General features: G+C 40.7%; 1 protein-coding gene across 1 annotated transcript in view; it reads left to right on the forward strand.

Annotated features, from left to right (window-relative positions):
• LOC121393385 (filamin-B-like) overlaps positions 1–13,949 on the forward strand; it is a 68,819-nt gene that overhangs the window by 53,208 nt on the left and 1,662 nt on the right. Inside the window, exons 21-27 of the mRNA XM_041561839.1 lie at positions 4,171–4,437; positions 4,631–4,768; positions 4,867–4,982; positions 7,305–7,437; positions 8,532–8,708; positions 11,825–12,043; positions 13,211–13,414. Coding sequence (XP_041417773.1) covers positions 4,171–4,437; positions 4,631–4,768; positions 4,867–4,982; positions 7,305–7,437; positions 8,532–8,708; positions 11,825–12,043; positions 13,211–13,414 — 1,254 coding nt within the window. The remainder of the gene's footprint in view (positions 1–4,170; positions 4,438–4,630; positions 4,769–4,866; positions 4,983–7,304; positions 7,438–8,531; positions 8,709–11,824; positions 12,044–13,210; positions 13,415–13,949) is intronic.

The raw sequence follows: 13,949 nt of genomic DNA on the forward strand, positions 1-13,949 counted from the left end.
GGCAGACAAATCTCTGTGTGTTTGGGCTATACTATAATATATAGCAAACCAAAAGTATGTCTAATTAGAGAAAATTCACTCCTGGGGCTCATACACAGGGGTATTATTTTATGCATTTGATGTGCAGGTTTGAGTGTTTCACACAGACACATGTAAGCTCTGAATGCAGGTGCAACATTCTGTGTTTGGCGCTTACACGGGCCTGTGTCACTACTAGGGATGCACCGAATCCACCATTTTGGATTCAGCTGAACCCCCAAATCCTTCTTGAAAGATTTGGCCGAATACCAAACCAAATTCTAATTTGCATATGCAAATTAGGGGTGAGAAGGGGTAAACATTTTTTACTTCCTTGATTTGTGACAAAAAGTCACGCAATTTCCCTCCCCGTCCATAATTTGCATATGCAAATTCGGTTCAGCCTGGCAGAAGGATTCGGCCGAATCCGAATCCTGCTGAAAAAGGCCGAATCCCAAACCGAATCCTGGATTCGGTGTATCCCTAGTCACTACGGGGGCCATTTTAAAGAGTTGTGTGTGTTTCTTCCTGTGCTCCACCGGCTGAACGCACTGGATTTAATTATCTAAAGATGGTCAAGTTATTCTACTATAACCTCCAACCTGCTATCTATAGTCTGTGGGCAAGGAGAAAAGTGTCTTGTAAGTAAATCAGACTGAAAACCCCCAATAAGCACATCCACATGCATCTGATCCACTTGCTGTTTTGATTACCCCCTGACAGGATAAAATGTGCACTCATGTACTTCATCTATTACATATACTGGCCTTGTACACCTATAGCCCAAGGTTACTGTGTAATGATAGATACTACACCACCATTCTCATTCTTCCTCCCCTGTTCTAGTCTGGTGCATTTGCAGTAGATACATTGCAGGAGCATTATGTATTGTGCAGGCAAAAAACATGGTAGATTTGGAGTTTTGCATTTGCATCCTTCTCTGAACTATAAATTGCAGCAAATCTCTGCACTCCAAAGCAAAGTGCAAAGACCTGCTTCCCCCAAAGAATACCGTACTACCTGCGTTTGAAGTTCTCAATTGAGCCCTATACTTTAACACTGTATATGCTGGCAGACAAGGGCTTTATCTGCCAAGAACGTACTAGGAACATTACTGACCAGATTTGCATGAGTGAGTGGGGTTAAATGTTGTAGTGGGATTACATGTATGAGTGAGTGGGATTATGCATGTGAGTGGGGTTACATGTATGAGTGGGATTATGCTTATGAGTGAGTGGGATTATGCATATGTATGTTTGGGGTTATGCATATGAGTGAGTGGGATTACATGTATCAGTGGGATTATGCATATGAGTGAGTTGTATAAAATGTATGAGTGGGATTATGCATATGTATGTGTGGGATTACATGTATGGGTGGTATTAAGCATATGTATGAGTGGAATTACATGTATGAGTGGGATTATGCATATGAGTGAGTTGGATTACATGTGTGATTCGGATTATATGTATGTGTGGGATTACACATATGAGTGGGATCATACATATGAGTGAGTGGTACTACATGTGTGAGTGGGATTATGCATATGCGTGAGTGGGATTACATGTAGGAGTGAATAGGATTACACATACTTGTTAATAAAGTTACATAACAAAACTTCTGAGCAAGGACATCAGGCTGGATATACAAATATAAATGATGATGTAGCCGATAGAAAATGGCCGCCTGGTTGAAGCAGATCTTGTATTCAGGAAAACACTACAATGCGGCTAACGGAAGGGAAAAATACAGAGACAATGATGAATTTTGTGTGGGAAATATGTGCCCAATTTAAAGACATGGTAAGGGTTTATAGTAGGGGTCCCCAACCGCCGGGCCACGGACACGCCCACACTGGGCCGCCGAGCCCAGTGCGCATAAAACGAGGCGCATCGAATTGGACGCCGGCACTACAAATTTGCACACGACCCCACCCCCTGGTCGTCGCAAAAAAAAAAAAAAAGGACCCCTGGTTTATAGGGTTTACATGTCCATTAATGTATATTCTTATTTGCATAGTAAAAATGTGTTAGATTTGGGATATGCTGCTCTTTTTGAGACTCGAGTAATGCACACAAGATGGCATTTTGAGAGCATTTTAAGTGGTTTAATAAGATTTGGACATTGAAGGTGAACAACCCATTTAAAGGAGAAGGAAAGGCTAAAACTAAGTAATCTTTATCAGAAAGGTCTATATAAATACTAAGTAATGCTGCTCTGAGTCCTCTGTCAAAAGAAACAGCACATTTCTTTCCTTCTATTGTGTACTCATGGGCTTCTGTATCAGACTTCCTGTTTTCATCTTAAACCTCCAGGGCTTGGGCATGCTCAGTTTGTTCCTCTCTCCCTCCCTCCTCCCATCCCTGCTGTAATCTGAGCCCAGAGCTATGAGTGAGCAGGGAGAGACTCAAGCAGGAAGTGATGTCACACCAAGCTAATATGGCAGCTTCTAGAGCTTTTTACTCATATATGGTAAAACTTGGTAGAGAATAAATATAGTGTTGTAGTTTGCACTTTTGTGGCTAATCTATTGGCAATATACTGCTTCGGTAGCTTTCCTTCTCCTTTAATAGGAGTCAATAATTTATGGTCCTTCTCCTTTAATAGGAGTCAATAATTTAAGGTCCATCTGTCACATGTATCCAGGGGCATAACTACTGCAGGTGACTACACTTAGCCATTGTGAAATGAAAAGAAATGAAGATTTTTCACTTTAGTTGCCAGGAAACTTACTTAAACCCCTGTATAAGGCATATGTTGACACAATAGGGGGTAAAACTAAGAAAATTAGAGACTTGTTCATTTGAACGACTAACCCGCTGGGCCCAAGTGTTTGTGGGTGACATGTGAAAGGTCATCCAAAACACAAGCACCAATGGAGCATATCTTCCAACACTCCTGATTTATTATGCCCCTCCTATTTATGGCAAGATCCACTCTTGTTGAGCTACCCCCGCTAAATTTGGAGAATAGAAGGTGATGAAGTTTGAGTAAAATGAACCAGTGATTATATTGTATTTTAGGGGTATGGACCAACTAAATCAATTATCAGTCAATTTTAGTCATTAATACCAAGCATACGAGCTCTACCAGCTGAGAATGATGGTGTTTACTGATTATTCGCCATTAGATTATGCATCATTTTCAATTTGGTACTTGCGAAGAATATGAAATATGTTTTCATATTTGTGAGAGAGCAACAAGTCTCTGGAGCGGGATATTTAAAAAGTTGATGTTTATTGGGGATACGTATTTCCCAGCAGGCTATAGTTGTATGTCTGTGTTCCGCTCCTGTAGCAACACGGTTCCAAATAGCGCTTTCCTGGGAGATGCTGTTACTTGCCTCAAATTCAGTTCCCTGTGGCCAACCAAAGCCAAACAATCACACACCCATTTTATATATATATATCTTTATATATATTTTTATATATATCTCAGGGCAGAGACAGCCTTCTCACAGCAGGAGCCGTTTGCTCAGAGGGATCAGTAATGTGTTTGGAGTGGGCAGATTTGCCTTTACATGGAGAGCTTTGTTCATTTACATGGATAGCTCACTGTATTGGAAAAATACCTCTGTTTCTTAGAATGTTAGTAATTCGTGCTTCGCTTCACCACCAAATATAAAAATATTCACTCAGATGGAACACTGCATGTTTTTAAACTACATATGATTTGGGTGTGATACATGGGGGTCCTGTTTCCTGCATGTCCTTATTTGAGTTCCACAGAACTAAAAGATCCTGTGTTGTCCCCCCCCCCCCCCAACATTTTTTCAGGGGATCATGGCACTTGTAGTTTAAAATGAGTTAGTTTAACATTTGGCCTACCACAGGTTTTGACATAAATATTGTTAAATATCAGTTGAACTTAGCTTTAATAATAAAGGACCATACTGCCTTCAACTTTTCCATCTGAATCTTTCTCAGTACTGGGATCAGCCAGCATGGACCTTTGACACCTGTTAATAAAGGCTATAAGAAAACCCAGATTCTTTCTAAAATTTGCATTTAGAAAGCAAACTGAAAATAAATAAAAGCCTTTGATATTGCCGTAAGGAGGGAGAAAACCGTAAAGGTGTATTGGCCCTTAAATGTGCAGTGAGTTACTGAATTGTTAATAATAAGGTAATTTTTTATTATGTAATTCCCCCAGAAATTGACCGACATGAACTGACGGCAAAGGTCATCAGCCCATCAGGGAGGAAACAAGAAGCAGAGATTGTTGATCTTGGACAGAACACGTCGTGTGTGCGTTTTGTGCCGCAAGAGACCGGGATCCACACCGTGAGCGTAAAATACAAAGGGGAGCATGTGCCAGGGAGCCCATTCCAGTTCACCGTGGGACCCCTGGGAGACGGTGGAGCTGAGAAAGTGAAGGCTGGAGGCCCTGGATTAGAAAGAGGAGAGGCTGGAGTTCCAGGTAAGCTGACCATACATCTAATGACTTGTGTCTAAATTGGGCATCGACTTGCTAGGCCAAAGCAGACTGAACCAATCTTTTGGCCCCACCATATAACTCTGAGGATTACCCCATTTACAAGGATCCTATTGCAAATCAATAAATAGATCATGCTATGTTGTCTGTTAACACTGGTGGTTCTGTCGCTCTCTAGCTGAATTCAGTATATGGACCCGGGAAGCTGGTGCCGGAGGCCTCTCCATTGCTGTAGAAGGCCCAAGTAAAGCTGAACTTTCATTTGAAGACCGGAAAGATGGCTCTTCTGGAGTTTCCTATGTTGTACAAGAGCCTGGTAAGTCCAATTATGGGGAGCAAGTAAATTTTCAGTTGGCCGTTATGTTTTTGTTCTGTTTTTTATGTAATCTCTTTTTTCCTTTCTACTTCCTACAGGTGACTACGAAGTGATTATCAAGTTCAACGATGAACATATTCCCCAGAGCCCATTCCTAGTTCCCATCGTTGCCACTTCGGACGATGCCCGTCGGCTCACTGTCACCAGCCTTCAGGTGAGGCACAAGGAAACATCGCTACACTTCACCACATTGACCCATTAACTCCTTGCCCTCCACAGATTACATTGACTAGATGCCTGTTTGGAACAGTCTTATAGTGCTAGCAGAGAATTAAAGGATAAGTAAACCTTTAAAATAAATGAATGTAAAATTGATGAGAGATTGAAGAGAGAAATTGAACATTCATTATTTATTTTGTTTTTATTCTGAGATATTAAGGGATACATGTACTGTTAATATAAATTTATTTTGTTACAACAACGTCACCTGCTGGTCATTTTCCAATGGTGATGCACCGAATCCACTATTTTGGATTCGGCGGAACCCCCAAATCCTTTGCGGAAGATTCAGCCGATTGGTGAACCAAATCTGAATCCTAATTTGCATATGTGAATTAGGAGTGGGAAGGGGGAAAAAATTTGACTTCCTTGTTTTGTGACAAAGAGTGCCGTCAATTCCCGCCCCTAATTTGCATATACAAATTAGGATTTGGTTCAGCCGGGCAGAAGGATTCAGCCGAATCTGAATCCTGCTGAAAAAGCCCAAATCCTGGTGTCGCTGCATCCCTATTTTCCCACCAGTCTGACCAGCAAGTAGTCAAGGAAGTTGTCAGGAGAAAGAAAGAGGCTGATGTTCTTCTGCTTAGGAAAAAAATAGAAACCTTTCTCACATCTTTCCTAAGCAGAAGAACATCAGAGCAGCCTCTTTCTTTCTCCTGACAACTTCCTTGACTACTTGCTGGTCAGACTGGTGGGAAACTGACCAGCAGGTGGCGCTGTTGTAACAAAATTCATTCAAATTAACAGCACATGTATCCCTTAATATCTTGGAATAAAAATTTAAAAAAATAATGAATGTACTTTGCAAAATTTCTTAGAATAGCCCCCTCATCAATTTTACATTAACTTATTTTAAATTTTTACTTGAAATCTCTATCCCAGCAGGTGATGTTGCACGACATTTCCCCGTATACTAACTACCCAGGTGTTCAGGGATTTGCTGCAGGTTGTCGTTTAAAAGAGCTTCACCATTTCATTTGATTTAGTATATGATTGGGCAAAATGACCAAGCAAAGATGCACTTCCATTATTGCCCAATGGTTTGCTATGTAGCTCTGCCCATTGATAGTAGAAAATATAACGAAATATAACCATTTCTTGTAGTGCGAGGAGATAGCTGAACATTCTGATAATTGTAGGCCCATGTTTTTCCGTCATAAATATGGAGAATCAGCCAGGGCAGTCAGTAACAGGAGCCTGTCGGGAGACTGAATATAATCGAGATCCAATGTTACGGACACAATAGAGAACAAGGAAGGTTTCCGTAACTATGACTCTGGTCTCTGCAAAGATGTTAATTGGTCAATGTGGCACTTGGATGGTTTTCTTGTGTTTCATTTAAAAGCTTCTGACAGGAATTCTCTTCAGATGCTGCAGCTAAAAGCTAAAGAGGGTGACAGACAAACTACACAATGATCTTACCCCCATCACACCAACTAGTATTGCCCCTCCATTCTGTAGTTGTTCTGTTCCAACAGAATTCCGTCTCCCTCTTTCGCATTTAGCTGAGAATACGGTAATGTGATACACCTCGGCCTTTCTCTTTTCTTTAACTGCTGCACTGCCTCCGGGACTATTGGGTTCCCCTAATAGAACCGTGATTAAAGGAGAAGTTGACCTGGGTATGTTGTAGCCCAGTGATTCTCATTATCTGACTTTAATAAACTGGCTTTAAAAAGTTGGCTATTGCTGACCTCGGCATACAGAGAGTTAAAGTGAACTTCCTCCTTTCCTAATACTAATTTACCTTTCATTAAAATGGGGGAATCTGTTGTTTTACTTTTTACTGCAAAACAGGGTCTTAACTTCTGGTAGATGCAGGGAATATGAAGTCACTCAAATATCAGGGGTGTCTTGGTCAGGGCCTTCGGAGACGGAGCTCAGTTGAAAAATTAGCCCTGGAATCTACAGGTCCTAGTTATGATAGTACAGGTATGAGATCTGTTATCCAGAATGACATAGACCTGGGGTTTTTCGGATAACAGATATTTCTGTAATTTGGATCTTCTACTAGAAAATCATATAAACATGAAATAAAGCCAATAGGCTGGTTTTGCTTCCAATAAGGATTAATTATATCTTAGTTGGGATCAAGTACAAATTACTGTTTTATTATTACAGAGTAAAAGGAAATCATTTTTTAAACATTTGGATTATTTGGATAAAATGGTCGTCACACATCACAACTGGCCTGCAGAGACCCACTGAAACGCACTAGTTTGCCTCCTTTTTCCGATTGATTGAATTCTATTTTCAGGAATCTGGATTGAGAGTTAACCAACCAGCATCCTTTGCCATACGGCTTAATGGGGCTAGAGGCAAGATTGATGCCAAGGTTCATAGCCCGTCTGGAGCGGTGGAGGACTGCTTTGTCACTGAACTGGAACCAGGTAAATCTATTGCCTTGGAGGCCCATTTATCAAGGTCCGAATTTATCTCAATATTTTCTGAAACCAAATCCACACAGGTTTTTTCGCCTTATTTATAAATACACTTTTCCAAAAATTTTGTTAACAGGGAAAACACGCAAAAAATTGTGAAAAATACAAATCGTACACATTTTTCTGATTTTCCACCCGAAAACTCGGGTTTCTGATTTGTGCCCAAAAAACACAAACTCCTCGGATTATTGCACGAAACCCATCGCAGATCAAAAAATCTTTGGGACTTCTCCCATTGATTTATATGCAACCTCGGCAGGTCTGAGATGCTGGATTTTCGGAATCTGACTTTTTCCATCCTCGGGGTATAATAAATCCCAAAAAAAAAAGCACACATTTTTGGGTTTTTTTGGCATTCGGAGTTTAGTAAATAACCCCTTATTGTGTGTCTAGAACATTACCTCTTTTATATTTATATATTATGGTGGGAGCTTCCACCCTTACATATTAGGGATGCACCAAATCCACTATTTTCGATTTGCCCAAACCCTCGAATCCTTTGTTAAAGATTCGACCGAACCAAATCCAAACCCTAATTTGCATAAGCAAATCAGTGAGGGGGAGCGAAAAATAGAGGCATGCACGGAAAAAAACTTTTTACTTCCTTGTTTTGTGACGAAAAGTCACATGATATTAAGGATTTGTTGCCGCCAGGCACAAGGATTCGGCTGAATCCTGCTGAAAATGGCGGCGCACCATGGAAAAAAATGTTTTTTTTACTTCCTTGTTTTGTGACAAAAAGTCACATGATTTTAAGGATTGGTTCAGCCAGGCACAAGGATTCGGCCGGATCCTGCTGAAAATGGCGGCGCACCATGGAAAAATTGTTTTTTTACTTCCTTGTTTGTGACAAAAAGTTACATGATTTTAAGGATTCGGTTCGGCTAGGCACAGTAATCTTGGCCGAATACCGAATTGAATTCTGGATTCGGTGCATCCCTAGTTCATATAAATACGAATATACTAAGAATTTTTCTTACATTGTGCATGATTTAAAATAATGTTATGCCAAAACCTGATAATTATTGCTGCTGTGCCAACAGATAAGTATGCTGTACGCTTTATGCCCCGGGAGAATGGGATCCACATGGTTGACGTCAAGTTTAATGGGAGCCACGTTCCTGGGAGTCCATTTAAAGTCCGAGTAGGGGAGGCAGGACAGGAAGGAGATCCAGGGCTAGTTACAGCCTACGGAGATGGACTGGAGACTGGTACTACAGGTGAGTAATGACTGCACCCTAACCATGGACATGACACCAGTCTGAAATGGGCCAGTGCACCCAGGGGTTTTCAGCCATGTCCATAGACCTTCAGTTATGCCGGTGTCATATGGGGACAGCTGGATAAAGGAAGCTCACCTCAACCTTAAAGGGATACTGTCATGGGAAAATGTTTTTTTCAAAACACATCAGTTAATAGTGTTGCTCCAGCAGAACTCTGCACTGAAATCCGTTTCTCAAAAGAGCAAACAGATTTTTTTATATTTAACTTTGAAATCTGACATGGGGCTAGACATATTGTCAGTTTCCCAGCTACCCCCAGTCATGTGCTCTGATAAACTTCAGTCACTCTGGAATATGAATTGGAGAGGTCTGAATAGAAAGATGTTTTACAAAAAGTAACAACAATAAATGTTGCTTAAAAGTTGCTTAGAATTAGCCAATATATAATATACTAAAAGTTTACTTTAAAGGAGAACTAAACCCTAAAAATGAATGTGGCTAAAAATTTCATATTTTATAAAGTGACCTCTGAGCAGCTGTTGAGAAGCTAAGCTTAGGGTTGTCACTAATTATCCATCAGAAAATGAGATTGGTCTGTAATATAAGCTGATGCTACAGGTTTGCTGATTATTCAATTCTGATGCTAATTGCACTGGTTTCTGTGCTGCCATGTAGTAATTATCTGTATTAATTACTAATCAGCCTTTATATTGTGAGTGGGTCCCTAAGCTCAGTAAAGCTGGCCATAGACGCAAAGATCCGATCGTACGAATCAACGTACGATCGGACTTTCCCATCTCTCGACCCTCCACTAACCATTCAGATCAAAGTCTTACCATTCCGATCAAATAAGAACAGATCAGCCAATGTTCTGCCCCTGACAGCAATCGTACGATACTTATGTCTGACAACACTAGTGACAGTCTCCCTCTGAAAATCGTACGATCGGCAATACACGCAGAGATATTATCGGCAGCCGACAGAAATTTTCTAACCTGTCTGATCGACCAAACGACCGAACTCCGCCGGATGAAAAATGTCGGGACTCTCCACACATGGTCTGAAAATAGTACGAATCCACGATTCGTACGATCGGATCGTTGCGTCTATGGCCAGCTTAAGTGACAGCAGCACAGACCAAGTGCAGTGAATCAGCAGAAAAGAAGCTACTGGGGCATCTTTGGAGATACAGATCTTTACTGCTAAAGGGCTGTGGTTGCCTTGGGCTGGTACAGAAGCACAAAACATCATGTACAACATTTCTACCTACTTCTTTAGTTAGACTTTAGTTCTCCTTTAAACCTCTTACAAATCAACCACTGCAGCCAGTTGAGCAGGCAGTAACATTCAGGCACATTATAAACTCATTAAAAGTTATAGGTTACGCCAAAATGGGTTCTGTTGTCTCACAACGTTTAATCCATAGCATCATACTGCCATCCTCTTATACTGTATATCATCCCACACTCACTACAAGCCGCTAGTAACTTGTTTAGGCAGTCACCGCCCACCTTTGCCAGATATTTCATTTGCAGGCCTCCAAAAAGTAAGTACATTAGTCACCTACTGTTCCTTGTTCTATCCTCTCTGACAATAACTGTGTACATGGGGTACTGTCCCCTCTGAAGGTGGCCATAGACTATGAAATCATATTCTATGAGATCTGCAAGGTTGCCAAATGAGCGGATCTTTTCCCAATATTCCCACCAATGGCAGAGCGATATTGGATTAATCCAAATGAATGATTGGATTACAACGAAGAGAACGGGCACCAACGGGTGATAGGAAGCATCAACTAGCCAACGTGTTCCTCGATCGCTAGAAGGATCAAACCTCCCTGATTGGTCTTGGGCAGATATGGATCGGGGAGATCGTCAGAAGCCCCCATACACTGGCAGATAAGCTGCTGAATCCATATAAAGGAACAATATTGGCAGCTTTAATTTGCAAATGTATGGCCACCTTAAAGGAGACGGAAAGGCTAAAATTAAGTAAGCTTTAGCAGAAAGGTCTATAAAAAATTTTCAGTAAAACCTCAGTCGTCAAAAAAACACCTAATTTCTTTCCTTTTAGTGTGTACACATGAGCTTCTGTATCAGACTTCCTGTTTTCAGCTTAAACCTCCTTGCCCCAGGCGTGAGCATGCTCAGTTTGCTTCTCTTTCCCACTCTCTCTCCTCCCCTCTCTGCTGTAATCTAAACCCAGAGCGATGAGTGAGCAGGGAGAGACTCTGGTAGGAAGTGATGTCACACCAAACTAATATGGCAGCTTCTATCCTAAACGGAGAGAGCTTCTAGAGCTGTTTACTGTTTATGGTAAATCTGCAGAATAAATATAGTGTTATAGCTTGTACTATTGTGGCTCATCTATTGGCAATAAACTGCTTCAGTAGCTTTCCTTCTCCTTTAAGTCTTAGATGGGGCAAGAGCCAGTCATACTCTTTGTCTCTACTTTTCTTTTACTGTTGAGTGAGCTGTGCCAATATCTACTTCTTACTCTGGCCAAAACTAAGTCTGTGTACGAATCTGCGCACCTCTTGGTCATAGTTCTCCCTTCAACAGAAGCTTCTAATGATCCCCAACCAGTAGCTCGTGAGCAACATGTTACTCTCCAACCCCTTAGATGTTGCTCTTAGGTTCCTCAAAGCTGGTGCTTATTTTTGAATTCCGAGCTTCAAAGCAAGTTTTAATTGCATGAAAACTAAGTATAGTGCAGAGTAATGCCTCTTGTAGGCTGCCAGTCCACATAGGGGCTACAAAATAGCCAATCACAGCCCTTATTTGGCACCCCAAGGGAATTTTCAGGCTTGTGTTGCTCCCCAACTCTTTTTACACTTGAATGTGGCTCACAAGGAAAAAAAGGTTGGGGGACCCCTGTTCTAAGGGATTCCTGTTGGCCACTACCAGTAGTTTCACACATTTTACAGTGATTCAGTTGGTTAACCCCACCTTGTGGTGAGACATAAATATTACAAGATCACATAATTGGCATTTTATGCTCTTTAACTGCAAGTAACCAAGCTGATGTTCCACTAGTCATTCCTCTACTATATTAAAAATGTATTTATTTGAAGAATGACGCTGCATTTCATTTATCCATTTTTTTCTGTGCAGGTAAACAATCAGAATTTATCATCAATACAAGTAAAGCAGGACCAGGGGCCCTCTCCGTGACAATTGAGGGGCCATCCAAGGTAACAATGGAGTGCAAGGAATGCCCAGATGGATACAAAGTTCTCTACACTCCAATGGCCCCAGGGATTTACATGATTGGAGTGAAATATGGGGGGCCCAACCACATTGTCGGCAGTCCTTTCAAGGCCAAGGTCACAGGTCAGTTTGTGCCGTGCTCACTACATGAGATGTTTTAAAGGAAAACTTTAAAAAGCTAAAATGTTAAAAATATAAAGGGTCACGAGATATTTAATTTATTTTTCATGCATCCAATCTCCCAGTCGGCCTGGCTGCTGTTTTCTGATAGAAAACAGCAGCATCAGACATCAGTCGGGGGCGGCACATTTATCAAGAGTCAAATTTCAAATTTTGATAACTCCCTTAAATTCAACTGAATTCGAAATTCGACTTGGGCAAAATTATAAATAAATCCAACTCGGACGCATTTAAAACGAACCGAAAACTTGAATCAAATTCGATCAAACTACAATCATCCCCAAATCGATCCCTGGACCTCTCCCATTGACTGATACAGTAATTCAGCAGCTTTTATAAAACTAAAACTGCATCATCCTCAATTGTCAGTGACATCATATCCTTTATGCCGAAAATTCATAAAAAACTACATATTTCCATATTTTAAATATCTCTAATAAATATATAAGGATCTCTGATAAATACATATATATAATACAGGTATGGGATCAGTTATCCAGAAAGCTCCGAATTAAGGAAAGGCCCATAGACTCCATTTTAATCAAATAATCCAAATTTTTAAAAATTATTTTCATTTTTCCGTGTAATTATAAAACAGTAGCTTGTACTTGATCCCAACTAAGATATAATTAATCTTATTGGAAGCAAAACCTGCCTATTGGGTTTATTTAATGTTTACATGATTTTCTAGTAGACTTAAGGTATGAAGATCCAAATTATGGAAAGATCCATTATCCAGAAAACCCCAGGTCCTGAGCATTCTGGATAACAGGTCCCATACCTGTATATACTATAATAAATAAATATATAAGGATCTCTAATAAAGATATATACACGACCTATATGTACCCGCCCTATTTAAATTGACGTGTTTTAGTGAAATTTCGCTAGGAAGAAAGTAACGCTAGTGAAAGTTTGCTTAGAAATGTTCGTGCTGACGAATTTTCGATGGGGAAACATCTCGTTTTAATGAGTAGTCATATAGGCTGCAAATTGACGTCTGATGAAGTTGCGCGAAGTGTGGCGGAGCCAAAATTCACCTGTTAGTAAATTTCCCTATGTCTTCAGCTGGTGGAACACTCTCTTACCCAGTGTGCATTTCTTTATTAGGTCAGCGCCTTGTGGGTATCGGTGGTACCAGTGAAACCTCCTCTATCATCGTTCAGTCCGTAACCCGAGCTTCAACGGAGACCACGTACAGCGCTTTGCCGAGATTTGCATCAGATGCCACCAAAGTGACGTCCAAAGGCGCCGGCCTATCAAAAGCTTTCTTGGGACAAAAGAGCACTTTTACTGTAGACTGCAGCAAAGCAGGTAAGGACACTGATCGTTCTTTTGAGGACCCTACTGATTGTCACTTATAAACTGTAACATCTGATAAAATACTGTAGTTTTCTATCTAGTCAGTGGGGGTCATTTATCAACACTGGGCAAATTTGCCCATGGGCAGTAACCCATAGCAACCAATCAAATTGCTGCATTCATTGTTCTACTTGCAGCTGGCTCTAAAAAGCTAATCACTGATTGGTTGCTGTAGGTTACTGCTCATGGGCAAATTTGCCCAGTGTTGATAAATGAGCCCCACTGTGTTTCATTCATGCCGGGTGCAAGTGCCCAAATAACATTTATTGAGTTACCAGTGGTGCAAGTTACGTGCCCAACACACAGATCTATTTGAGGTTATTTAATCCTAGTGGGAAAGGTGTGTGTGTTTTGCACACATTGTAACAGTCAAAAAATAAAAAAAAAAAGACTAACTGCAAGTTGTCTTACAACAATGCAGTCTACATTTTGCTTAAAGTTTATTTTAAAACAAGCTACACCTTTACGCTGGAGCCGGCCCATGTGC

The sequence above is a fragment of the Xenopus laevis genome, chromosome 4S (genome assembly GCF_017654675.1).
Source record: "Xenopus laevis strain J_2021 chromosome 4S, Xenopus_laevis_v10.1, whole genome shotgun sequence".
Taxonomy (NCBI): Eukaryota; Metazoa; Chordata; class Amphibia; order Anura; family Pipidae; genus Xenopus; species Xenopus laevis.